Source organism: Crocuta crocuta, unplaced genomic scaffold (genome assembly GCF_008692635.1).
Source record: "Crocuta crocuta isolate KB4526 unplaced genomic scaffold, BGI_CrCroc_1.0 scaffold234, whole genome shotgun sequence".
NCBI lineage: Eukaryota > Metazoa > Chordata > Mammalia > Carnivora > Hyaenidae > Crocuta > Crocuta crocuta.
This window is the reverse complement of record NW_027529647.1, coordinates 3,091,874-3,114,806: the sequence shown is the minus strand read 5'-3', so window position 1 is coordinate 3,114,806 and position 22,933 is coordinate 3,091,874. Positions and strand designations below refer to the sequence as shown.

The window sequence follows — 22,933 nt, the reverse complement described above, 5'->3', positions numbered from 1 at the left end:
ACCGACCGAGGACCCCCAGGAGCCCCAGGAATTGTCCTTTTTTTTTTTTCTTTTGTGAAGTGCTTTCTTGTCACTTGACTTGATAATTTTGCTCAGCAACTTAGCACATAAGGGGAAGATTCCAAAGAGCTATGTCCGTTGCTGGCTATTCCAGTAGTGATGGCTTCCTGAACTGAGCAGTGATTGGGATACACATTAGGAGCGAAGTAGACTCGACCTCATTTCGGTGTTCAGTGTCGGGGGAGTCATGTTACTCTTTTGCAAAAGGACCAGGTACCTGATTTGTGGGGTCCAGTGTGGAAATGGAACTGTGGGGCCCCTTGTTCCGATATTAGTAAGAACTTCAGGATGGCAACAGCAGAACCTGAAACCAGGCATGAGCCCCACCCCCACCCCCATTTTTTAAAAGTGTATATCATTTTGATAGAGGGAGAAAGAGACAAGTGGGGTCGGGACAGAGAGAAGGACAGAACCCTAAGCAGGCTTTCCGTCATCGGCGCAGAGCCAGGCATGGGGCTCCAACTCACTAACTGCGAGATTGTGAGCTGAGTGGAGACCAAGAGTCAGACGCGTCACTGACTGAGCGCTCCACGCGCCCCGAAGGTTTCTTGGGAGACGCCTCTGGCCGCCCCCTCATGGGCCCTTGTGTGGCAGGGTTTGCCGCAGCCTGAGGGTGGCAGGCCACGTGCCCTCAGGAGCCCGCGACCCCTGTGAGGGGCTGCTGTCCCCTGCAGCCCGTCCGTGACGCCTGCTCTGTCTCCTCCCGCCTGTAGAAATTCATCGAGTTTGAAGACGCCTTGGAACAGGAGAAGAAGGAGCTGCAGGGGCAGGTGGAGCATTACGAGTTTCAGACCCGCCAGCTGGAACTGAAGGCCAAAAACTACGCAGATCAGAGTAAGTCTCGTGTCTCCTGCGGGCTGATCCCCGGCGGGGAGGGTGCTGAGAGCCTGTGGCGAGAGGACAGTGAGCGAGCCCAGTGGCAGCCATGTTTCACACGCGCCGCGCGCCGTTTGTCTTGCCTCTTTTCGCTGCCACGTGTTTCCTGTAATCCGCCTCCGTCCTCTGTGGAAAGAAACAATAAGCAAGGCCCCTTTGAGGACGAAGCGGTTTTGCTTACGTTGCAGTGGGAGCCAGACTGGGCGGCCGCCTTCCCGTGCGGCCCCTGGGAGCACAGGTCCGCGTGCGGGGCGGGCCCCTGTCCCTGCAGCGCCGTGCGAGCCCACTGGCAGGGCCCTTCCCGGGGGTGTTGGGCTGGCCGGGGGCCTGCGGGATCACCCCGTCCCTTGCGAGCAGGGGTGACAAGTGCTTTTGGATGAGGGTTGTTATAAGAAGTGCTTTTTCGGTTTTCGAGAGCCTTTAAGAGTCAACGTTATCATGACCTGGGAGTAGACGTTTTCGTGACCGAGAAAGGACACGGCTGAAGTTTGAACAGAGGGCCACCGACGGAGGGTGACCTGGCCGGCACGCTTGCTCGGGTGGGGGGGCGCAGGGGCGGGGTGCCTGGCTGCCCCGGGGGCTCCCCTCAGGCCTGTGGAGCACTCAGGTGACTTAACAGCGTTTCGTGGCCAGAGGGGGCCCTTGGTGCGTGACACCACGGATTGTAACTTAGGGGTGACCCCCATTCCTGGAGGTGGCGGGTCACGGCTTGGACTTTCCAGCCCTTGGTGCGTGTAAGGGACACTTGCATGTTACATCCCACATCTCAGATGTTCTTTTTGCCCTTTCACGTGGCACAGAGGTTACTCAAATATGACCTCTGCCCCTTTGTACAAGCCACTTGCTGGCGTCCTGTCTGCCCCTGGCCCCGTCGCGGGAGCCGCTGGCTGGCTCGAGCACAGAGAGTAGCCCGTGGCCGCGTTTCAGGCGCCCTGGTTGTGTTCGTGGCAGAACTGAACACACCGGGCGCCGCCCAGACCAGCTGGGATCTGCCTTCTGGCGGTCCCGGCGCGCACTCCCAGTGTCAGCCGTCTGCACCGGGTGCCAGTTTGTCCTGGGACCCTCCGTCCACGTGCCGAGCCCGCGGGGGCGGGGAGGGAGGAGGCGTGGAGAAGTGGTTGTGCCCTTGACCCTCAGTGGCTGTGTTTTCCAGTTTCCCGCTTGGAGGAGAGAGAGTCCGAGATGAAGAAGGAGTACAACGCTCTGCACCAGCGACACACGGAGGTGGGTGCCCCCCCGCGGCCCGGCAGCTGCGCGTGGCTCCTGGCCCTGGCCGGCCCTTCTGGCGTTTACTTCCGGTTTCTCCTGCCCCAGCCAGAAAGCGGTTAGCCACGTGCTGGCCAGACTCCCTCCCACGAACGCTGTTCTTACTGCTGTCAGAGCATAGACAGCCTGGAAAGTACCGCAGTTAAGAGGAGGGAGAGAGGCAGGGGTCGCCGGGAATGTCTCACACGGCGGCCCCTCCTCCACAGATGATCCAGACCTACGTGGAACATATCGAGAGGTCCAAGATGCAGCAGGTTGGGGGAAACAGCCAGACCGAGGGCAGCCTGCCCGGGAGGAGGTAAGGCGGGTCGCTGGATTCTGCGGCCTTGTGTGCTTCATCCTCCCCGAAGTGCCTGGGCCAGGAGGGCAGGGGGCGCTCTCCAGAGCTGCGCCCTCCCTGACTCGGGTTCCCGGCCGCAGTGCGTGGAGGGAGCAGGCCTGTGTGCTGCCCGTGGCCCTGGCACCAGAGCCTGGCTGGGGGACAGGGCGGGCCTCCTGCTGGCCGTGTGCGGTTCCCAAGGCCCGGGATAATGGGGTGGCCGTTCCTGATCACCTCAGATCCTTGTTTCTGGATTCACCTACTCACTGACTCTGCCTGTGGCCTCCCACCGACCGCCGCTGGGCTTCTGCAGCTGCGCACAGACAGGTGCAGAGGCCCCCAGGGAATGGAGGCGAGGGGCAGCCTGGTGTTGTGCGCGAGTCAGGCGGTGCCCCCGTCTGGGAGCCGCCTCGGGCAGGTCACCAATACTTCCACGCTCGTTTTCTCCTTTGTGAAATGTAGCAGGCGGAATCTCCCAAGAGGAGTCAGGGACAAAGCTCCTGATCTCTGTGAGGCACGTGCGTCTCATTTGCAATCCAGTTCTCTGTGACTATGTGCCTTAGCTACCTCGAATCACGAGCACCGCTGCATGGGTGGGGAAGAGGCCCAGACAGCCTGGTGACCGCCGCATGGACCCACGTTCTCACGGCCCAGGGTGGCAGTAGCAGACGCAGAGGCCCTCGTGGTCTGAGTCCTGGAGCTCCGCTGGCTACATTTGGGGCTGGAGAGAGAACTGCAGAGGCCAGCTTCCTTCTCCCCGTTCTGTGCCCTTCGGTCGGGATAAGGCCCAAAGGAACAGATCGTCAGCGATCTTCTCCAGGGTGTCACCAGCTTGAGGGAGTTGGCCTGGGGAGACCCAGCTTGTGGACCTGGGCTGGGTGGGTCAGGACCAAAGTCCTAAGTCTCTAGTAGGTGGGAGGAGGGGCCGGAGGTTGGAATCCCAGGATGGAGCGCAGCGATTGGTCCATTTCCAGCGGTGGCCCGTCGTTCCTGTAGGCAAAGGCCCCAAGCGCTGGCCACATCGGATGAAGCGCTTGCTGGCGGCGAAAGCTTTCCCTGTGCCCCCCTCTCCGGTGCCCGCCTCTCCCCTGGGTCACACCACGGACAGCAGGGCTCAGGCCCTGCTGCCGGCTACGGTCTGGTGCCAGCGGGCAGGGCTGGCGTGTCCTGTGCTGGAGGTGTCTGACTTAGAAACGCCGAGCGTGTGTGCAGGCCTGGCAGGACCTAGGAAGAACGTGTGGGGACGGCAGCATGTTCCTCACAGCCCCCCGCTTCTGGCGGGCAGCGGGGACGCCGGCCCTTGCGGTCGCTCCCCGGCAGTGAACGCTCGCGCCCTTGGCGGGAACGGGCAGGGGGGACGTCAGCCAGCTGTTCTGTTCGGTACCCGGGGCAGCACCGGGTAGTGAGGGAGCACAGGCCGGACTGTCTTGAGTGACAGAACTCCGTCGGTGATGCTCCTGGGTCACGATGTCTGAAGGTGGGAAATAGTGATCTCCAAGCTACTGGGTCACGGCCGAGGAGATTTTCTCTTGAGCGCACCGTGACCCTCACGCCTGCACTCAGAGGCTACTGAGATTTCTGAGCAGCTGCACCCGAATGCTCACCCGGGGCTCTCCTGTGGGGACTTGGCCGGGGCAGTCTGGGCTGGGGCTGCAGTGGCCGGGCGGTGTGGGCATCTCTGATGAGCGCTGGGCTCTTGGCCAGTTCCTGAGAGCTGCAGCATTCCAGAACCTTCAGGCTGTTACTCTGCCAGCCTCCTTTAAGACAGGACCACCTCAAAGGTCACAAAGGAGAGAGCCCAGGGAGAAGGGCCCAGTTTTCCCAGAAGCCAGGCAGGTGTGACCTCTGAATTCAGGACTTGGAGGCCAGCAGTGTCTGGGGCACTACGAGTGGCCAGCACGCGGGTCCCAGCGACGCTGCAGAACCTCAGGCTGAGCATCCTGGCTGTCGCCGGACGGGAACGGGGAGGGCATCACGGAGGGCCGGGTCAGACCTCCGTTTCTTCCCAGAGATGGACGAGGCTCCATGGTCGCAGGACGGGCTTGCTTTCCCCGGATCTCCGTGTGCGCTGCAGGCAGGCCCCGGTCGGGAACCTGCCTTCCCCGCGTGTCTCGTGGCTCCCTCCACCCTGAGCCCGTGGGGACCAAGCATGACACCAGGCCCGCCAGTCTCCCTGGTGCTTGGAGCCGGGCCCCGTCCCGTGGTGGGCGCCACCCTTCCGGTCAGGACTCCAGCTCGAAAGGGACTGGCTCACGGGGTCCCGTCTCAGGTCCCCTGCAAGGCCCCGGAGCCGTTGGTGGAGGCCCTGCGCTCTACTCCTCCTTGCGGGCCCCAGGATGGTCGTTACAGCCCCACAGCCTCTTGGGCAAGGGACAGGTGCCTTCCGCTCACCCTGCCTGGCTGTGCCTGGCGTGGAGATCGCGCCCTCGCGGGGGGCCACCCTGCAGGGGCCCACGGGAGCCCCTTCTTTTGTGACACGGACCCAGCGGCTGTCCAGGAGAGGGAGGGGCTCTGTCTAGATTTCCACTGAGCCTCTTCTCCCTGATTTGATCCTGCTAGAAGGGAACCCCAAGGTCGAGGGGTGTGTGATGACAGTGGTTTCCAGGCCGTCAGCAGGCCATTACCCACCTTCCTGAGCCAGAGCCCCACCCGTGTGGGAGATTCCTGCCCGCAGGGACAGGGCGCCTGTGCTGTCCAGGGCCCTTTGGCATGAAGAGGAACGTGCTCCTGCGTGGTGATGGCCGGAGCCGCACTCGTCCTGGGGGGGCGCGCAGGGGGAGTGCCGGCCGGCCCCGCCGTGTGGAACCTCCCCTCCTGCGTCAGCGGCCCCACGGCCATGACGCTCTAAGGGCGCACTGGGTGTGCCTGACCGCGCAGGACTGTTTCCGGGTGAACAGGCAGCCCCCGCGGGTGGAAACAAAGCATGAGCCTTCTCTCGCCGTGCTGCTGCGCCTGGGGGCCCAGGGAAGGCCCCGCCCCGCTGTCCTGGCCTGCTTCTCCGGGGCGTCACCTCCCCTGCCGCAGCTTCCTAGTTCAGACTCTCTGGCCCCTGCGGGAGGGCCGCCGGTCACTGCAGAACCCACACTGGCATTTTCCTTCCCTCCTGGCGTGTCTTCTCCATCTGTGTGTGTGACCACGTGCTCTGTCCCCACGCCCCCAAGCACACGGCACTCGCCCTGTGCCAAGAGTGTGTGCACCCTGCTCGCCTGCACAGTGAGGCGCAGAGGGCCGTGTGTCTGTCACATGCAGATGTTTGCGTGTTTCCCCGTGTCTGTTCCCACGGAGGGAAGCCCAGCCCGCGCCGCACACTCACCATCCGTGTGAGTGCGTGTGACCTGAGCCCCTGACCGCCGCCCTCTAACACTGTCTTCTCGTCTCACCCTCTGTGCTGTTGCCGCTGTGTCTGTCGCTGCCCTGCAGTCCTCGCCAGTCATGGAGGAAAAGGTAAAGCCTGGGGCAGCATCTGCACTGTCGCACGGGGCGCCCGGGGTGCCCTGGGGTTCGGGAGTCCGCCCGGCCGGTGCTTCTTAATTACATGCTCAGCTGGCCCTCGCCCTGCTCTTTGCAGCCATGGTACAGACACGGACTCTGGATATAGCACTCGGAGGCCATAGAGAGGAGGCAGTGGGCTCGGCTCAGGTTCCCGAGACAGCCCCAGACTCGGTGGTGGTGCAGGGGCCCCAGCCGGCAAGCCTCCGCCTTGCTCTCACACCAGAGCACGGGGCCACGGCCTCGGGCTGGTGCTGTGGGCAGGCACCCTGTGCTCTCGCGTCAGACAGCCCTGGACCCACAGTCGCTTCCAGCACTGGGCCCAGAGCCAGCTGTGTGACCGTGACCCTGGCAGGCATCTTGACCTATGCGGGTCACGTGACTCCCCGGGGCTGCAGCTTCTGAAGCAGCCGAATTTTGGACGGGTGTTGGCCTTCGGCGGGCAGTGCCCAGTGAGTGGCCGGGGGGTTGTGGAGCCGACTGTCGGTGGCTCCTTGAGGAGCAGACAGAGGAGATGAGGCTGGATTCCAGGGAGGACCTCCGTTGCAAGAGAGCAGCCTGGCTGTGTCCCTGCACAGAGCCGTGGAAGCAGGTGACAGACGTGTGTCCCCCTGTCCTCCGAGGCCGGATGCTTACACTCTGCCGTTTGCCTGGGGCCGAGGGGCCCACTCTGCATTTCTCCGGAGGTGGAGCCAGACCCAAGGAGAGGGGTCCCCGCATCGGCCCCAGGAGCCCGAGGAGGAAGCGGATGAAGGACGTTCCTGGGAGCCTGGACGCTGTGGCTGGAGGCCAGGCCCCTCCTCGGGGATGTGCTGACCGTGTGGCACCTTGGGGGCACTGCTGGCGGAGGACAGCCTCAGTGCTGGCCGAGCCTCAGGCTTGCTGAGGTTTTGTCAGAGCTGCAGGCTCAGAACTTGCTAACCTGATGTCTTTTGTAAGATCTGGGTCTCTAGCTCTCAGATGGCCAGCTGAGTCGTGCCCAAGAACACGTCCTCTGTCACAGGTGACGAGGGCTGCGTGGGCCTGTAAGGTCGCCCGCGGGAAACCAGCTTCCTGAGGGGCCCTGAAGTGCACCGTCTGTGCAGTCCGGGGTGTCAGCGGCCCCAGCCCTGGGGGCACACGGCTCCTCTGGTCCTGTCCCTGCCGCAGACTGGCTCCCGGGACCACACAGCCAGGTCTCAGCGGGTCCAGAGAACCCTGTCTGTGGGAGGCAGCATCTCGCCGACCAGGATACACGAGCCAGCCTCAGAGGGGCTGAAGTAGGACTCCAGCTCAGACCCCGTGTTTTCCTCCTTCATCCCAGCCCCGGCCAGGGAGCCCCCCTTCCCAGGCTCAGACTTTGAGAACCCCCTGCCGACTGCAGGAAGTTGTCATCAGCGGTGACTGCCTCACATCTCTTATCACCCACACCCTCCGAACACCGCAAGGAAGCTGCCTGACTCCTCTTTCCAGAACAGTCCAGCCTCTGGACCCGGCCGCGGGGACGCCTGCAGAGGCCCCGCCCCTCGTCCCTCTGCACACTCTGGGGGTCAGAGATGCTGTGGAGCAGGGGCTTTAATTCTTGGCCGGAACAGCTCTGAGCAGCACGGGCTACGGAGAACGGTCTCCCGGGTGTGGTATATCTGGCCTGTGCTGTGCGCCGCCTAGCGTCCAATCAGAAGCCCGGGATGGACCGTCCCCTGGGCTTCCTCCCTGTCTCCTAGCACGCCTTTACGAGAGCTCCCCTCTGGGGTCTTTGCTCTGTGATGACCGGGAAGAACGGCATGGAGTGGAGAAAGGGGCCCCCGTGGCTGTAAAGGACACGGCGCCCACCAGGAGGACGGAGCCCCCCCTTTCCTCTGCACGCGTCGGTTCCGACGTTTTGCAGTGAGATCCCGTGAAGGAACAGCGGAGTGGGGTGGGGGCAGCCCACAGAGCACAGGGGTGATCCCTTCTGTCCGGCCCCAGGACGCAGATGCAGGGCCGACAGCAACGAGCAGGCACGGCCGCGCCGCACGTAGGGAAGATGTCACCGTAAAGTCTCCACTCGGGAACGCTCTGTGCGGCTGTGATGCCGGGGGCCCTGCCCCTGGCTCCCCGTGGGCCTTCTTAGTGCACATGGTGGGTTTGAGACCAAAGTCACTAATCGCGAGTCGCCATGAGACAAGGGGCAGTGTCACACCGGCCTGCAGGACAGCCCAGCCCAGGTTCCCCCGAACACGGACCATGTTTGGTTCCAGAGGAGCTCAGGGAGCAGGCGATCCCTGCGCCCCCGCCCAGCACACCTGTCCCTCAGAGCAGGCGCCTGCGTGTCCAGAAAGAGTCTCGTTGTCACATGGCGAGCCACCTCTAACGTCCGCTTCCTTCCTCTCTCCCTCACATCTCAGCAGGAAGGAGCGCCCCACCTCTCTGAACGTCTTCCCCCTGGCCGACGGCATGGTACGTGCACAGATGGGGGGCAAGCTCGTGCCTGCGGGGGACCACTGGCACCTGAGTGACCTCGGCCAGCTGCAGTTGAGCTCCAGCTACCAGGTTTTGTAGCCGTGCCGTGGAGTGAGGGCCCCCACCTCCCCGCCCTCCCATGCTCCCTCAGGACACTGTCTTTGCCAACAACCCTTTGCAGCTGCCCTCCGGGTGCGTGGGGCCTCTCGCAGAGGGGCGTCTGCGCCGGAGGAAAGGACCGCTCTGGGGGCGCAGGCCGCAGACCGGGGCTGAGCTGGGCCTTTGTTCAGGGGCACAAGCACATCTGTTCCTCAGATGCGCCCCAAAGCATGCGCCCGCGGCCAGACTGGACACCGGCCCAGAAGGTGCCGCCCTCCCAGCATCAGGTTTGCTGGCAGCTGCGGGGAACTTGAGGGCGGGGCCAGCGCCTTCTCCCCTAGACTGTCCTTACCGTGCTCTTGACTTCCGGGTCTCGGAGTTTGGGGTACGGCTGTCCTGGGTGTATGCAGCTCTCTGGGGAATGCACCCCTCAGCAGGGTCCCCAAGAAAGCTGGGGGCAGGGACCCCCCGGGCCCAGCATGCATTTAGGCCCCTGATCACTTGCTGCCAGTTTCGGTCTCTGAGCTCAGCCTGCCTTCACCAGACAGGCTGTGGTGCCATCACCAGGTAAGGATGCCACCCCCAGGGCTGGAGGAGGCGACCCGGGCCGGGCGCACTTCCGCAGGAGCCGGTGGAGGTGCCCGTGGAAGGCCAAGCCCCTGGGCCTCCGGACTGGGCCCGGCTGGCGGTTGTGGGGCCTGGACTCGAGAAGCTCCTTCCTGCCGCGGCTCATGGCTGACTGTCTTTCCGTCCCTGGGTGTCCAGCTTGCCTGCTGGAGGTGGCTGCAAACTGCCCACTCTGTCACCAAGTGACCCCACTCACTTTCCCCTTTGCGGCAGACACTGAGCATGTCTCTGCGACCTTTGACCTAGGCGCTGGCCCACCTGCCCTGGGCCTGCCTGTGTGGGGGCTGGGCAGAAGGGCAGAGGCCTAGGGGGCCGGGTGCACCCACCCAGCGGGGCCTGGCTGTGCCACTGGAGGTGACGGCTCACGCAGGGCCGAGNAGGCGGGGGGGGGGGGGGGGCCGCTGAGCCCCGCCTCCTTCCCACGCCCCTCCCCCAGCTTTCTTCCCGCCCCGTCTCTTTCTCTTGCCGCGTCGTTCAAAGTAGCTTTTCTCTTCATCACCACGTTTTCTGTTTCAGTTCGTACATGTGTTTTATTTGCCTTTTTTTAATTACATTTAAGTTCTTTTTATTTTATGTTCTAGGTTCTAATTTCTTAATTTTTTTTGTTGTTTTTTGTTCTGTTTTTTGTTTTTATGTGCTGTATTTTCAGTGTTTTAACCAAACAGTTGTGGCTACTCATGGTGAGGAATGACTGCTAAGAGTTTGGGTTCTTTGCATTTGGAGGTCACTGCCACACGTTGATGTTTTAGGAGGTTGAGAGGTTTGCCCTTAGGTAAGTGGTGGCCCGGGGACCGTCCTGCGGGAGAGCCAGGGGCTGGGGGAGGCCTGGCTGCGCCGCACAGTTCCCCTCAGTGACTCCTGGGGTCAGGGAGGCCCACTGCCGACCCACAGTTACAAGGTGGCCGGGCACAGGCCGCAGAACATGGCCACTGAGGAAGTGGTCCAGGAAGCGTGTGGTCCCGAGAGGTGTGGACTCCCATGCTGACCCCCCTCGGGCCTCTCGGAAGTGCTGGCGGCCCTGGTCTCCTGCGGCCTCCCCTCAAGTGCTGGCCCAGGGCTCCAGGGCAGCACAGCGTCTTTGCCTGTGGGAGGCCCGGGAGCCTGTGCCATGTGGGACGGACGGACCCTGGGGCAGTCACGGTGGCTCTCGGTGATGCCTGGTGTCACGAGGAAGAAAGGACTTTTCCTTCTCCACTTGGACTTAAGCTGTAGAACCTGAAGAGAAAATGCTTGTACTGGGGGCTCCCAGGGAGAGGACTGTCACGCGGGGCCTGTCCCCTCGGCACATTAATAATGTAGGCCCGCTCTTCTTGTCTGTGGGGCCATCCTGGGGCCTGCAGGATAGCAAGCGGACCCCCGCCCCCACCCACTGGGCCCCAGGTGCAGCCGCAGACGTTGAGGAGGGTGTGAGATTGTGGGATTCCCGGCTGAGAAGTCTCAGCAGCCCGCTAGAGAGCACCGGAGGTCACCGCCGCAGGCCCCGGCCTGACACCACACGGGTCAGGAAGAGGCGGGTCTCAGAGACCCCGAATCAGCCCTGCCTCCCGGTCACCTAGAGGCAGCCACGGGAGCCTGGTCAGCCCTTCCTGGTTGAAGGCAGGTGCGGGTGGGTCCCAGTGTGTGTCCAGCTTTATGGAGAAGGCCCACCCCCTGCCATCAGCTCCTCCCCCTCAGAAAGCACCCTCGGAAGTGCCCCTTCTGGGGAAACCACGTGAGCGGGTGCCGTTGGCGACTAGGGTGTGCACCGGGAGCTTGGGCCCGCAAAGTTGTAGCAAGTCTGGGGGGGCTGCCGCCCGCAGGCTGCCGGGAGGCTCTGGGCTCCCAGCGAGGACCAGGTTGGGGGTGAGTCATGGGGTCAGTATCCATAGCCGTGTGGGGCCAGGTTATGGGTCTTGTCTGGCAGCTCCAGGAGGAGAGACTGGGAGAAGACTGGGCTTATTTCTTGCGTCGTACTTCCTCACATAGAGCGTTTTCGCTGCAGGGAGGCCCTCACAGTCTATGGCTGATCGCGCTTTTCAGTAGCCAGTCCCTGTCTGCTCTGGGGATGTTTTGAGGGTGATCTGTTCTGCAGAAGTAGAGTCACAGCCTGTTTGCTTTTGTGTAGATACTTGAGCCGTGGGGGTTGAGAATTCCACATTCCCTGGTGTCTCTGCGTTTGGGAGGCCTGTGCCCTTCCCGGCCCCTGACTGTGGCCAGTGCAGGGAGCAGGAGATGCCAGCAGCCGGCCGCAGCACCGGAAGCTTGATCAGAAGGCGTGCCCAGCCTCCCCCCGGCCCCGGATAGAGCCCTCGACCCCGCCCTTGGGCGTAGCTTGTTTCCAACCACCCGCTGGCTGCAAAGGGTTGCTTGTCATGTTCGTGTAGCTTCATGTCCATCACACGCGGCATCAGCATTGTCCTGGGGAGGGTGCAAGCTGAAAGCCCCAACGCACAGCATTTAAATATGGTGGCAGCAGCCTGTGGAAAGCTGGAGGCAGTGGCCGGGTGAGCCAAGGGACTGGGCCCGAGGAACCGGCCCGACAGGAGAGCAGGTGTCTTCCTGTCCCTCCCTGTCCTGGCTCAGACTGCTGTTTGACCATGGCCAAGGAAGCCGAGCCACGGGGCCCCGTGGAGGTGTGCTGGCCCTGCACGGTGTGCCTGGCCTCCCCTGGTGCCTGGGGGCGTGGTGACCCACATGACGAGCTTCTCCCTTCATGTGTTTGGCCCTAGTGTCCCCAGGATGAGATGTCTGAGTCGGGCCAGTCTTCAGCGGCCGCCACGCCCAGCACCACAGGCACCAAGTCCAACACGCCCACGTCCTCCGTGCCCTCAGCAGCAGTCACGCCGCTCACCGAGAGCCTGCAGCCGCTGGGGGACTATGGCGCCAGCACCCAGAGCAGCAAGCGGGCTCGGGAGAAGCGCAACAGCCGCAACATGGAGGTCCAGGTCACGCAGGAGATGCGGAACGTCAGCATAGGTGCCTTGGCGCCCGCGTGCTCCCAGGGCCATGCTGGGGGGCCAGGCAGCCCCACCCCGCCACCTGCTGGCCTGGCCTCCCCAGCTGCCGTCACAGGCAGCGCAGACACTCACGGCCTCTCGTCCACGAAGCCAGAAGTGAGCGATCGGGGTGACGGGCCGGCCCCTCCCGAGGCCTCTCCCGGGTGTGCAGACGGCCATCTCCTCCCCGTGTCCTCGTGGGGTCATCCCGGACGCGGTCGGATGAGACCTGGGCCTGCCCACGGGGTCTTCACCTCCTTAAAAGCCCTGTCTGCAAATGCAGTCCCATGCAGGGTCCCGGGGGCTACGCCTTCAGCACGTGGACTTGGGGGGCCACCCGGCCTCTAGCCGTGCACTGCCGTGACCTAGCAGACGCCCCCGCTACAGAAAGGGGAGGGAGAGAAGCAGGGCGCTGGGTGTGGTGGTGGGAGGTCATGAAACGGAGACGCGTTTCTGGTTGATGGGCCCCACCCAACTGCCAGCCAGGGAGGAGCCCTTTCCTGACAGTCCCTGCCTGGCAGTGGTCTAGAGGGCAGGCACCCCCCCCAACCCTGGGGTTCCTGTGTGTCCCCCCTCCAGGCATGGGCAGCAGTGACGAGTGGTCTGATGTTCAAGACATTATCGATTCCACCCCAGAGCTAGACATGAGTCGGGAGCCCCGTCTCGATCGCACAGGCAACAGGTACTCACTGAGCCCGGGGTCCGGGTGCGCTCGGGGGTGCTCACTGTGGAGGTGGGGACTTTGGGGAAGGTGCCCCCTGCGGCCTCTGGCACGGGCAGCATTGGCATTGAGCGGCCCCGTGGGTGGCATTGGAGAGCCCCCGCCCGCAGCCCAGAATGCCGCCCACTCACCCTGCCCTCCCCCGGCCCTGTGTCCTCACAGCCCGACCCAGGGGATCGTGAACAAGGCTTTTGGCATCAACACGGACTCCCTGTACCACGAACTGTCGACTGCGGGGTCGGAGGTCATCGGGGATGTGGATGAAGGAGCTGACCTGCTAGGTAAACTCAGGCCACCCCCGTGACCTCAGGGCCTCCCTCTGTCATTGGTTTTGTTTGTGATGAAAGCAGAGTCTATCAGCTGCAACCTCGGGATTTGGTTTTGCCGTTTCATCGAGATATATTTCCCATTCCGTGAAACGTGTTCACTTAGGGCGTGAAGTTTAGGGGGTGTCACAGTGCTGACAAGCTGCGTTACTGCCTGCTTTTAGAGCGTTCCATCTGAAAACACCGTGCCCGTGAGCACTTGGCCTGGGCGTGCACTTCCTAGCAGTGGTGCTCCTCGCGGAAAGTGCAGGCAGGGTCGCTGCCCATCTGCGAGCCCTCAGCACCATGGTCGCCCCCAGAGCCCCCTGCGCCTGGGTGGGGAACAGGTGCAGAGACGGTACCCCATAAAGACCCCTCTGGGGCCTCCTTCCCGTCCTGGGATCGGTCTCAGGCACGTAGGGGCCCCGTGTCTGCCGGGAGTGTGCTGGCGACTGCAGGCCTCCGGGGCCGGGTGGGAGCTTGGGAAACCAGAGGCTGGAGCAGCATTCAGCCTCCGCCGCACCCCCGGCCCACTGACCTCGTCCCCGGAGCCCTCGGTCCCTTCTCCCCCCAAGGCAGGCACTGGGGAGTGGGGCTCTGCCTTGTCTCCCCCACCCCCCCTCGCCCCCATCCACACCGGCTTCTGTGGAGGGACAGCTGTCATGGCTCAAGGCGGGGCAGCTGCTTTAGCCGTGTACACGGCCAGTCGGGGGGCCGATTCGGCTTGCAAGACCGCCTGCAGGGCTGTGGCCCCTATGTGGGTTACATGCTGCCCGAGGAGCCAGAGCGGCCTCACGTGGAAGAGGTTTGTTTTGATTTTAATATTTATTTATTTTGAGAGACAGAGTAGGAGAGGGGCAGAGAACGAGGGAGAGAGAATCCCATGCAGTCTCTGCACTGTCAGCAGAGAGTCTGACGCAGGGGCTCGAACCCATGAACCCATGAGATCATAATTCCAGCTGAAATCAAGAGCCAGATGCTCAACCAACTGAGCCTCCCAGGGGCCCCTCGCATTGAAAAGTTCCACTGCCCACCGATGTCCCGCTGCACTGGTGACCTTTTGCCATCAGGGACTCGAGGACATTTGTGGAGTGTGTCTGCCTCGGCTCAGCTCCTCCTTGTGGATGGCGGTGGCTTCGGTGGATGGCTCGGCTGCCTTCCCACGAGAGAAGGGCCCCAGCTGGTGTTTTCCGCCCGCACAGCCTCGCTGTCTTTGCTCCGGCCTTGCTGATTGTCTGACTCGGGCTGCAGAGCCTCCCGGGAGCCTCCCGGAGCACAGCCACCCGCAGTGAAGCCTACTTAAAAAAACCCAGAAACTCTTAACATATAGAAAAAACATACTTTGAGGAAGTCACTTTCAATATTTTGACACCTTTCCACTCTACTTTATAGGGTTCAGATAATCCTGCATATGTTCCAATTTTTATTTTTGGAAAAGTAGTAAGAACTTGTAACAATATTCAAATAATGAGAAATTTCCAATAAGAATAAAAACCAAAGAATATGCTCCCTCGTGCCGTGATGAGTTTGCCTTTCCAGGCATGCGTACATGGCATGGGGGGGGGGGGGAGCGGTCTCAGGTCCCATCTGTCTTCCCCTTTGTGGGCGATGGTAACGTTTCTCTGACCTGCTAATATCCCCCGATGCCTTTCACTTCGGGGCATGTGACTGGAGAGTGCGTCATCAGTTCTGCCGTGGTTCTGAGTTTTGCTGTTTGGATACTGCGGTCGTAGATGCCTGTGGGCCTCAACCTGCCGCACCCTGGGGGCTTGCTTAGGACAGCTTTCTAGACGTGGGAGCCTCCCCGTAGCGGCATGGGCTCCTGACACTGGCCACACGTTGCTTTCCCAGGTGGGGCTTCTGTGGGGCTTGCACCTGGCTGCCTTAAGACGTAATGCTGGGCTGGGAGCCGCATGGGAAGGAGCTTGTGGCCGTGAGGCTGTGGGGACTGGCCGGGCACACGTGTGTGCCCACGAAGGAGCAGCTTTCCGCCAGGGCCCACCATGGAGCCATGAGGGTGTGAGGGCCTAGTGCGTGCTGCGCTCTGGACCCAGGCACGTGGCATTTTGTGTGTCGCGTCGGGTGTGCAGGCCCAGGCTCACAGCGCTGGCCGTAGGCAGCCGAGCTGCTCTGCGCTGTTTCCAGGGCCCGGCTGCATGCGAGGCTGGGGACGGGACTGGAGGGGAGCCACCCAGCTGGAGTGCCCGGACCCTGTGCTGTTTGCAGTCTCACCTCACGACCTGGTCACGGGAAGAGTCACACCAGGGCAGGACGTGCACCTTTCATCCGGGCAGCTACCGCTGCCCCCATTGTAGACAAAGCTGAGCCCAGGGAGGGCGAGGTGAAGCCGCAGAGTCAGAACTTGAACCTAGGTCTGGCCAGAGCAGCAGTCCTGACTTTTGCCCACCCGCGGTGGAATGGAATGTCACGTGGGTTTGGCCAAGCACACAGTCCAGTGTCTCTGAGTGAGTCAGCACCCCACAGCTCTAGAGCACTGTCTCCCCAAACCTGAGCCCGTGCAGTCTCTCCTCCCGCGCCAGCCCCTGGCGGCCAGTGGCCCACCCCCGTCTGTATGCTTGCCCTCCTGGGCGTTTCCTGTCCGTGGCCTCCTCTTCCACGTGGCCCCTTCCTGTGCATGAGAGCCCGTGAGGCTTGCGCGTGTCCTAGCAGGTGTCGGCGTTTCATCCCATCCCTGGCGCAGTGATGCCCCGTGGCACAGACGGGCCACACCTCATGTGGCCGTTCGTGCACTGTTGGCCATGGTGGCGGATGCTTCTGCCACGTGTTTGACTCCTCACCGCCCGCCCACCAGCGTGTCCCGTCATTGGGCAGCTCTGACCTTGGGGCTGTGTCCCCTCCCTCCCGTCCTCAGGGCTGCGGGTGCTCTAGCCCCCAGCCCCTCCCGCGCTCACTGACGCCCACCTCAGCAGTGTCGCTCCAGATGCCACTGCCGTACAGAATGTCCGTTAACAGTGACGCGAGGAAGGAATGGAGAGCCAGAGCGCATGTCACTGAGGTTGACCTAGAGGCCATGTCGACCACGGTAATGGGGTCATGACTCCCAGGCAGATGTACGAGGACCCTGGAAAGGAAGTGATGTCAGGTGTGTACCCTGGGGTTGCTTAGTCCCTAGGACAGAGAGTGCCTGACATGAACGTCTCACGAAAAGGCCTGACCCGTGCACCTGCTGGTCTTTGTTCTGAGGAGGTGGAAAGCAGAATGCCCATCTCATAGGGGGAGGGAGCGTGAGCCACCGTGTGCTCAGCACTTCTGCGGCACCCTGCGTGGCAGGGGCCACCCTGGGCACCACTCCGATCTGGCTGGAATGAGCCCCCATTCTTGGCCGTGCCCTTCCAGGGCCTTAGGCATGACAGCCATCTGAAAGGCAGGCAGCCCCAAGGAGTCTAGAAGGAATCGGGCTGCTGCACTGTGTCGCTGGGCCGCCGGACAGAGGAGCTCACCCTTTGCCCAGGAGGGTGGAGGAAGGAGCCGGCTCAGCTCCGGTCGCCTCACCGAGGGCACCCATCCCCGTTGTCTGCCTCAGCTAGAGTCTTTCTGAAGAGCCTCACCCCCATCCCTTACGTTCCGCGTGTAGCTGCTAAACAGTGAAAAGCCTGCGGCCAGTGGGTGGCTCTGTCAGTCTCGGTTGCATGACTGTCCTCACCATGGGAAGGTCCTGTAATAGCAGAAACACCGTGACGTGGTCGGCATGGCCAAGAACAGCATCCCTCAAAGTTGTATGCGTCTGCATCGGTGTTCGCTGTGTCCCTCAGGATTGGGACTGTGAATTCCTTCAGCAAAGAAGGGAGGACCCTGGATAGGCCCGGCTTGTTTTGTCTCCTTGAGCTCATAGCATCGCTTGAAGACACACCGTTATTTGTGAGATCTCCAGGACAGGAAGCCCTTGCTTCAAGTTGGAGGGGGACATAGTGTTGATCTTGAGAGCACGTCCAGTGTCAAAGGCGCCATGAGTGCGCATCTCAGAGCCGACGTAGCCAGGGAGCCAGGGAATTCGTGCCTGATGAGCACGAAGCGCGTGCTGGTGTGTACCAGGGAGTTTCTGCAAGCCCGAGCTACGGAGGTTAGGTCTCCCCTCGTGGACGAGGAAACCGAGGTTCAGAGAAGCCAGGCAGCACGCCCTGCGTCACCGACTTGGAGTCAGAAGGTCGGCACAGGCCGGCGGGACGTGCATTCTCCTCGGCTGTACTGCGCTCAGGTAGCGAGTCCCGCCCCCATGGCAACCGGACCCAGACAACGTCTAGACGTTAACCTTGAGAGACCAGCCAGCCCACGTGCACAGAATTCGGAAGCATGGTTGAAGAACATAGAGGGGGCGCCCAGGTGGCTCAGTCGGTGAAGCATTCAACTTCGGCTCAGGTCATGATCTTGCAGTTTGTGTGTTTGGGCCCCGCGTCAGGTTTTGTGCTGACAGCTCAGAGCCTGGAGCCTGTTTCAGAATCTGTGTCTCCCTGTCTCTGCCCCTCCCTCCCCTCAAAAAAAGAAAGAAAAATTAAAAAGAAGAAAATGAAGAGGCCTCGAACGTGGAGACCCGGCTGCTCCCGGGTCTGCAGGCTGCGCTCTGTAAAGCCGCCGGGTGGCCTCACGGCTCAGCCCACATTCGTACCCACATTCATTCAGTCCCGGCCAAAGGGGCTTCGTGCGCGGACCCCAGAGCCCATCCAGGAGCACGTGTGAGAAGAGCCTGGAAAGGGCTGAGAACGAACAAGGCTGCTGGGCTGCCTGATGCTCCGGGCATGAAACGGCTTTTAGGCTGTGACACCGAGGGCGGCAGACCCCGGGTGGTGACAACGCGGCGACCCCTCCGGTTCCTGTGAGGAGAGCTGGCGCCGCGCGGGAACTCACAGACGGTGAATGTGGTGCTTCAGGTGACTGGAAAACGGGTGGATTAGGTGAATATCCACTTGGTGAAGAACGAAGTCTGGTCCCACCTCCCGCCACACACAGGAGACTTTCTAGGCGGACTTAGGACCTCGACGTGAACATGCAAGGACAGCGCTCTGCGTGGCCACAGCCGTAGAGGAAAGTACCGACAGGTGTGGCTGCGCGTCAGCTAACCCACGTGTGATCTCCCTCACTAACAGAGGTCAAGTACGGCAGAACCTGAGCAGAGGATGAACTAGGGAGTTCCTGAAAATACCAGCAGACGTACAAAAGGATGTTCAAGAAGACAAGGCAGAAACGAGAAAATACAGATGAGTGGTTTTTTCTCAGAAGAGCAGCAAACACAGCAGGTGCTGGTGCGCCCATGGCCGGAGGCGGTCGCACGGCTGGCGGAGCCTCGATGGCGGGATGAGGGGAGCGGTCGCTCCCACCCGTCCCCGCCCGGCAGCCCTCGGTGCTGGCTGGTGCATGCACACCCCTGTGCCCGAGGGCCGCACAGCATCCCAGGTGAGCGCAGATATCCAGTGCAGAGTCCCGTGCCAGGGGGCAGGGGACCAGAGCAAGCGGCCCTGGAGGGTGGGTATTTGCCCACGGTTTGTATTTATTTTGTTTGGAGAGAGAGAGAGGGAGACACAGCACGAGTGGGGGAGGGGCAGAGGGTGAGAGGGAGAGTTCCAAGCAGGCTCCACACTGCCTGCGTAGAGCCCCATGGGGCTTGAACCCACGAAGCCACAAGACCATGATCTGAGCCAGAACCAGGAGTCGGGACACTTAACCGACTGAGCCACCCAGGTGCCCCTTTGGTTTTAGTTTAAAAGCTGGTGTTTCTCAGGGCTCCCAGGTGGCTCAATCGCTTAAGTGTACAATTTTGGCTCAGGTCACGATATCATAGTTCTTGAGTTCGAGCCCTGTGTCTCGCGCTGTGCTGACAGCTCAGAGCCTGGAGCTGCTTCAGATTCTGTGTCTCCCTCTCTCTCTCTGCCCGTCTTGCCCTGCTTGTGCTCTGTCTCTCAAAAATAAATAAAAACATCAAAAAAAAAAAAAAGCTGGTGTTTATTTAGAAAGAGTTCTGAGAAACGGAAGATCTGCTCTCGACCGCGGTTGCCCTGGAGCACAGAGAGCGTCACAGCCACTGCTGACTTGGCGCACCCCTTTGTCGGTTCAGTTCCTACAGCAAGTTATGTATTTTGTGATTTTTGTCAAATGACTTTTTACGCTCTTTTTTATGTGACATGACCACGTAGACAGTCCTGTTGCCTCAGGCCTTCAGCTGGGAAGAGCTTGGAGCCCAGTGAGGAGGCAGTGTGGGCCCCACACGCCCGTCACCCCCGCCCCCAGCGCCCCTGCTTTCTGCCTGCCTTTTCCCTCCCCGCGGGCCGGGCCCTTGCTCCTTTGTCTTCTTCTGGCGGTCCTTTCCTGAGGTCGCGCCCTTCCGGAGAGCCCCGGGCTGGTGGGAGAGGCGGGGGGCCGTGTGGCCAAGCTCCTCCACGCTGTGGGGCGCCCGCTTATCTTCCCGGGCCTCCGCTGCTGGGTCTGCGGGGGCCTCGCCCTCCTGAGGGCCGAGCAGGTGTGAGGCCGGCACGCGGGGTCTGTTGCCATCAGGGCTGCCATCCCAGTGGGATTCGTTGCCCACGGGCCTAGCGACATCTGCTTGTATTCTTTCATGCATCGTTGCTTTTCCCGTGATAAGAATTTCTTTATTTTGTCGGTTCCAGTCACCAACTGACCTTTGTTGCTTCCTTCCCCCGTCTCTCTGTGCTTTGCTGGACGTGGCCCCAGGGGAGTTCTCAGGTGCGTATCTCCGCGCGTCTGCCGCCCCTCCTCCCCCAGCGCTGTCTGGCTACAGCGGGGGCACCCTGGGGACACGCCCCCCACCGCGGTCCAGTCACCCCGGGCTGTGCAGCCTGTCCCTTCCTGGGTCCCCTCCAGGCCACTAAGGCACACATGCTTTTGCTCACCAGCCTCCCGCCGCTCAGAAGCTTCTCTTGGTTTGCTCTACTAGCCCACTGACAATGGCTCTGACACGTGAGGGAGAATGGCTGTGCCCTTGACCCTGTCCTTCAAAGGCGGAGCGTCCCCCAGTGACATTTCTTAGGGTTCTGCCCTGTCGGTCACACCCCAGAAGTCAGGGATCCCTTGCCCGTGTGGCAGATGGCCCGGCGTCTCCAGTTGTTCACCCCAGGAGGCTCTGAGGCCCCCGCCCATCCACACGTGGCCTCCCCGGTGTCCTCAAAGGCGTGCCGGGTCCGCGGGCACAGCTTTCCCTCATTTGCAGACTTGTGCCCTTCACCCCCACCCTCCTGGCCCAGGACTCTGTGCTTGGGGTCAGGTGCACTGCCCGGGTCCCCCACCTCACCAGCCGGGTGCTCCTGGCCTGGTGAGCTGTGCACCCAAGGAGGAACGGCTGGCTGCGGCCCGGCCCCCGGCCCTCCCNGCCTCCGGGCTCCGCACTGGGACGCCTCTCGCAGTGCGCCATGATTTCTTTGGTAAGGCCCAGGCCCCGTTTCAGTCTGCGCTCCTCCTCCTCTCGCTGCTTCTGTCTGCCTCACGCCTTCTCGTGCCTCCTGAGCCTTTTGCTTTGCTCTGCGCAGTGGGGGCGGCGGTGGGGGCGGCAGGGGCCACAGGCCGTCCTGGCTCCGGGCTGGGGGAGGGGGGCTCAAGCGGGGCTCCAGTGCTGGGGCCCCAGCCGCCTCCCTCAGAGCACACCCTTGACCGGTGGAGGGGGAAGCAGGCCATGTCCGAGGCCCGGGATGCGGTGGAGACGGCCGTCAGAGCCCACGCTGGGCACTCCCTGTGCGCAGGGGCCTTGTCTCATGATGGCCTCGTAGCAGGAGGCGAATGGAAGGAACAGACTGTGGGCCTCTGGGGCTTTCTGTCCCAGTGGATGAGCTTCGCTCCTTCAGAGTTTCTGTGGTGCGTCTGCAGAGCTCAGGCAGCGGGGTCGGCTGTGGGGCCTGGCTTAGAGCAGACGGGTCAGCCCCGCTGGGCACCACCCCCAGGGAGCGTGTCCTTCTCACCCTCCCTTGTCCCTGCCTCCTGCTGGCCCCACCGAGGCAGGCCGGGCCCCCCGGCCCTGCTCCTGGCCCCAGTGGAGGGCCGCGCCTGCCATGGGGCCATCCCATCTTCTTGGCCAGGGGCACTGTGCTGTCCTGAGCTGCCTTCTTTGTCGCCATCATCACAGCACCAACCGCTGTTCTCCCCGGGGACGGCCCTGCAAAGGGCCTGCCTCCCGAAGGGCAAGGGGAGATGGGATGCCAGGGGAGGGGGCCGACCGAGGTGGTCATTGGGGTCAGCTCAGGCTGGTGCCGGCTGAGCCCTGACGGCATACTGGCCTCACGTGGATAGCAAAGGGAGCCCAGCCCAGGGCCGCCGTGCCCGTTAAGCGGCGGCGACCTGCTCAGTGCCCCCCAGTGGCTGTTCCGGGCCTGCCTCCCTGACCACGCTGCCAGGTTGAGGGCCCGCCTGAAGAGCAGCCGAGGCCCCTCTGCAGGGATTGTCTGATCTTCCCGGAGACCAGACTGCTGGCCTCGCGCCCTTGCGTCTGCCCTCCCAGGACTGAGCCACCCCAGGGAGGGGGTCTGTTACTCTGGGGCGGGTGTAGTAGCATCAGGGTCTGGCCTCGCCAGGCACAGGTCATCTCTCTGTGCCTTTTGTTGCAGGAATGGGCAAGGAAGTGGGCAACCTGCTGCTGGAGAACTCACAGCTTCTAGAAACCAAGTAAGGACTCTCTTGTCCAGCATGGGGCTTGCCGAGATGGGCCTCCCCCAGGGCCGGGGCCTCCCTGTAGTGCCCCCAGAGCTGTGCCCTCTCGGCCGCTTGGAGGCCGCCATCATGGCCAACAGACTGGCTCACACAGAGCCCTCGTCTTCTGCCTTTCCAAAGAAACGCTCTAAACGTGGTGAAGAATGACCTCATCGCCAAGGTGGACCAGCTTTCCGGGGAGCAGGAGGTGCTGAAAGGGGACCTGGAAGCCGCCAGGCAGGCCAAGGCCAGGCTGGAAGGCCGCGTCAGGGACCTGGAGGAGGAGCTGAGGAGGTGAGCCTGGGCCTGGAGGCTCCTGGGAGGAGGTGGGGCCAGCCACCCCCTCATTCCTCTCCTCCCCAGGGGGGCCCTCCCCTTCTCTCTGTTTCAGCTCACTTGTGGTCCAGGAGCCCCCTCAAGAGGTGTGGATGTCCCGCCTCAGGTGTGCCTTCTCTGGTGGCCTTCCTGCCACTCTCAAGCCTTATGTTCATTGAGGAGGAGGCAGGACAGGCACCCAGGAAGCTCCGGGGTCCCTTCCCCAGCAGTGGCTTCTCTGCCAGCCTGGTGCTAACGCGAGGGGTGCCTGCAGCCCCAGACGGGAGGGGGCAGGTGTGACAGCAGGGTGGGAGGGGGGTGCCGCACCCCTGCCCGGGCCGGCCTGGAGCCCGGGCTTTGCCTGCCCGCGAGCCGCGCCCCACTGCTCTGCTGGGCAGCTGGGAGAGACGGCTGGGTTTCCAGGCGCGAGTGAGCAGGGCTGTGGGCTCCCGCTCCCCGCCACTACACCCCCCTCATCCTGCAGAGTGAAGTCAGAAGCCATCATCGCCCGCCGTGAACCCAAAGAAGAGGTGGAGGATGTAAGCAGCTATCTCTGTACAGAATTGGTATATTCCACTATTAACATNCACCCCTTCTTGGTGGGAAGCCCCGTTCAGCCTCTGGTCCCCATGGCCCCCCCCCCCCCCCCGAGGTGCAGGGAATGTTCGCAGGAGCCCTCTGCTCCTCGGGATTGTAGCTGACTCGCAGAGAACGTTTGTAGGCACCTGTGCCCTTAACCCTGTGGACCCCTTTTGGCCTCCTTTCCAGAAGAGAGCCCAGGTCCAGTGACTGGGCCGCTTTCTTGCAGGAGAGGGCA

The 22,933-nt window shown here is 62.5% G+C and overlaps 1 protein-coding gene across 1 annotated transcript in view; it reads left to right on the top strand.

The window, feature by feature from the left end:
- MAPK8IP3 (mitogen-activated protein kinase 8 interacting protein 3) overlaps positions 1 to 22,933 on the top strand; it is a 48,319-nt gene that overhangs the window by 16,882 nt on the left and 8,504 nt on the right. Inside the window, exons 3-14 of the mRNA XM_077762791.1 lie at positions 774 to 894; positions 2,090 to 2,160; positions 2,409 to 2,500; positions 8,380 to 8,521; positions 11,866 to 12,112; positions 12,712 to 12,814; positions 13,016 to 13,134; positions 19,840 to 19,851; positions 20,529 to 20,546; positions 21,720 to 21,777; positions 21,943 to 22,095; positions 22,601 to 22,682. Of these exons, the coding sequence (XP_077618917.1) occupies positions 774 to 894; positions 2,090 to 2,160; positions 2,409 to 2,500; positions 8,380 to 8,521; positions 11,866 to 12,112; positions 12,712 to 12,814; positions 13,016 to 13,134; positions 19,840 to 19,851; positions 20,529 to 20,546; positions 21,720 to 21,777; positions 21,943 to 22,095; positions 22,601 to 22,682 (1,218 nt within the window). The remainder of the gene's footprint in view (positions 1 to 773; positions 895 to 2,089; positions 2,161 to 2,408; positions 2,501 to 8,379; positions 8,522 to 11,865; positions 12,113 to 12,711; positions 12,815 to 13,015; positions 13,135 to 19,839; positions 19,852 to 20,528; positions 20,547 to 21,719; positions 21,778 to 21,942; positions 22,096 to 22,600; positions 22,683 to 22,933) is intronic.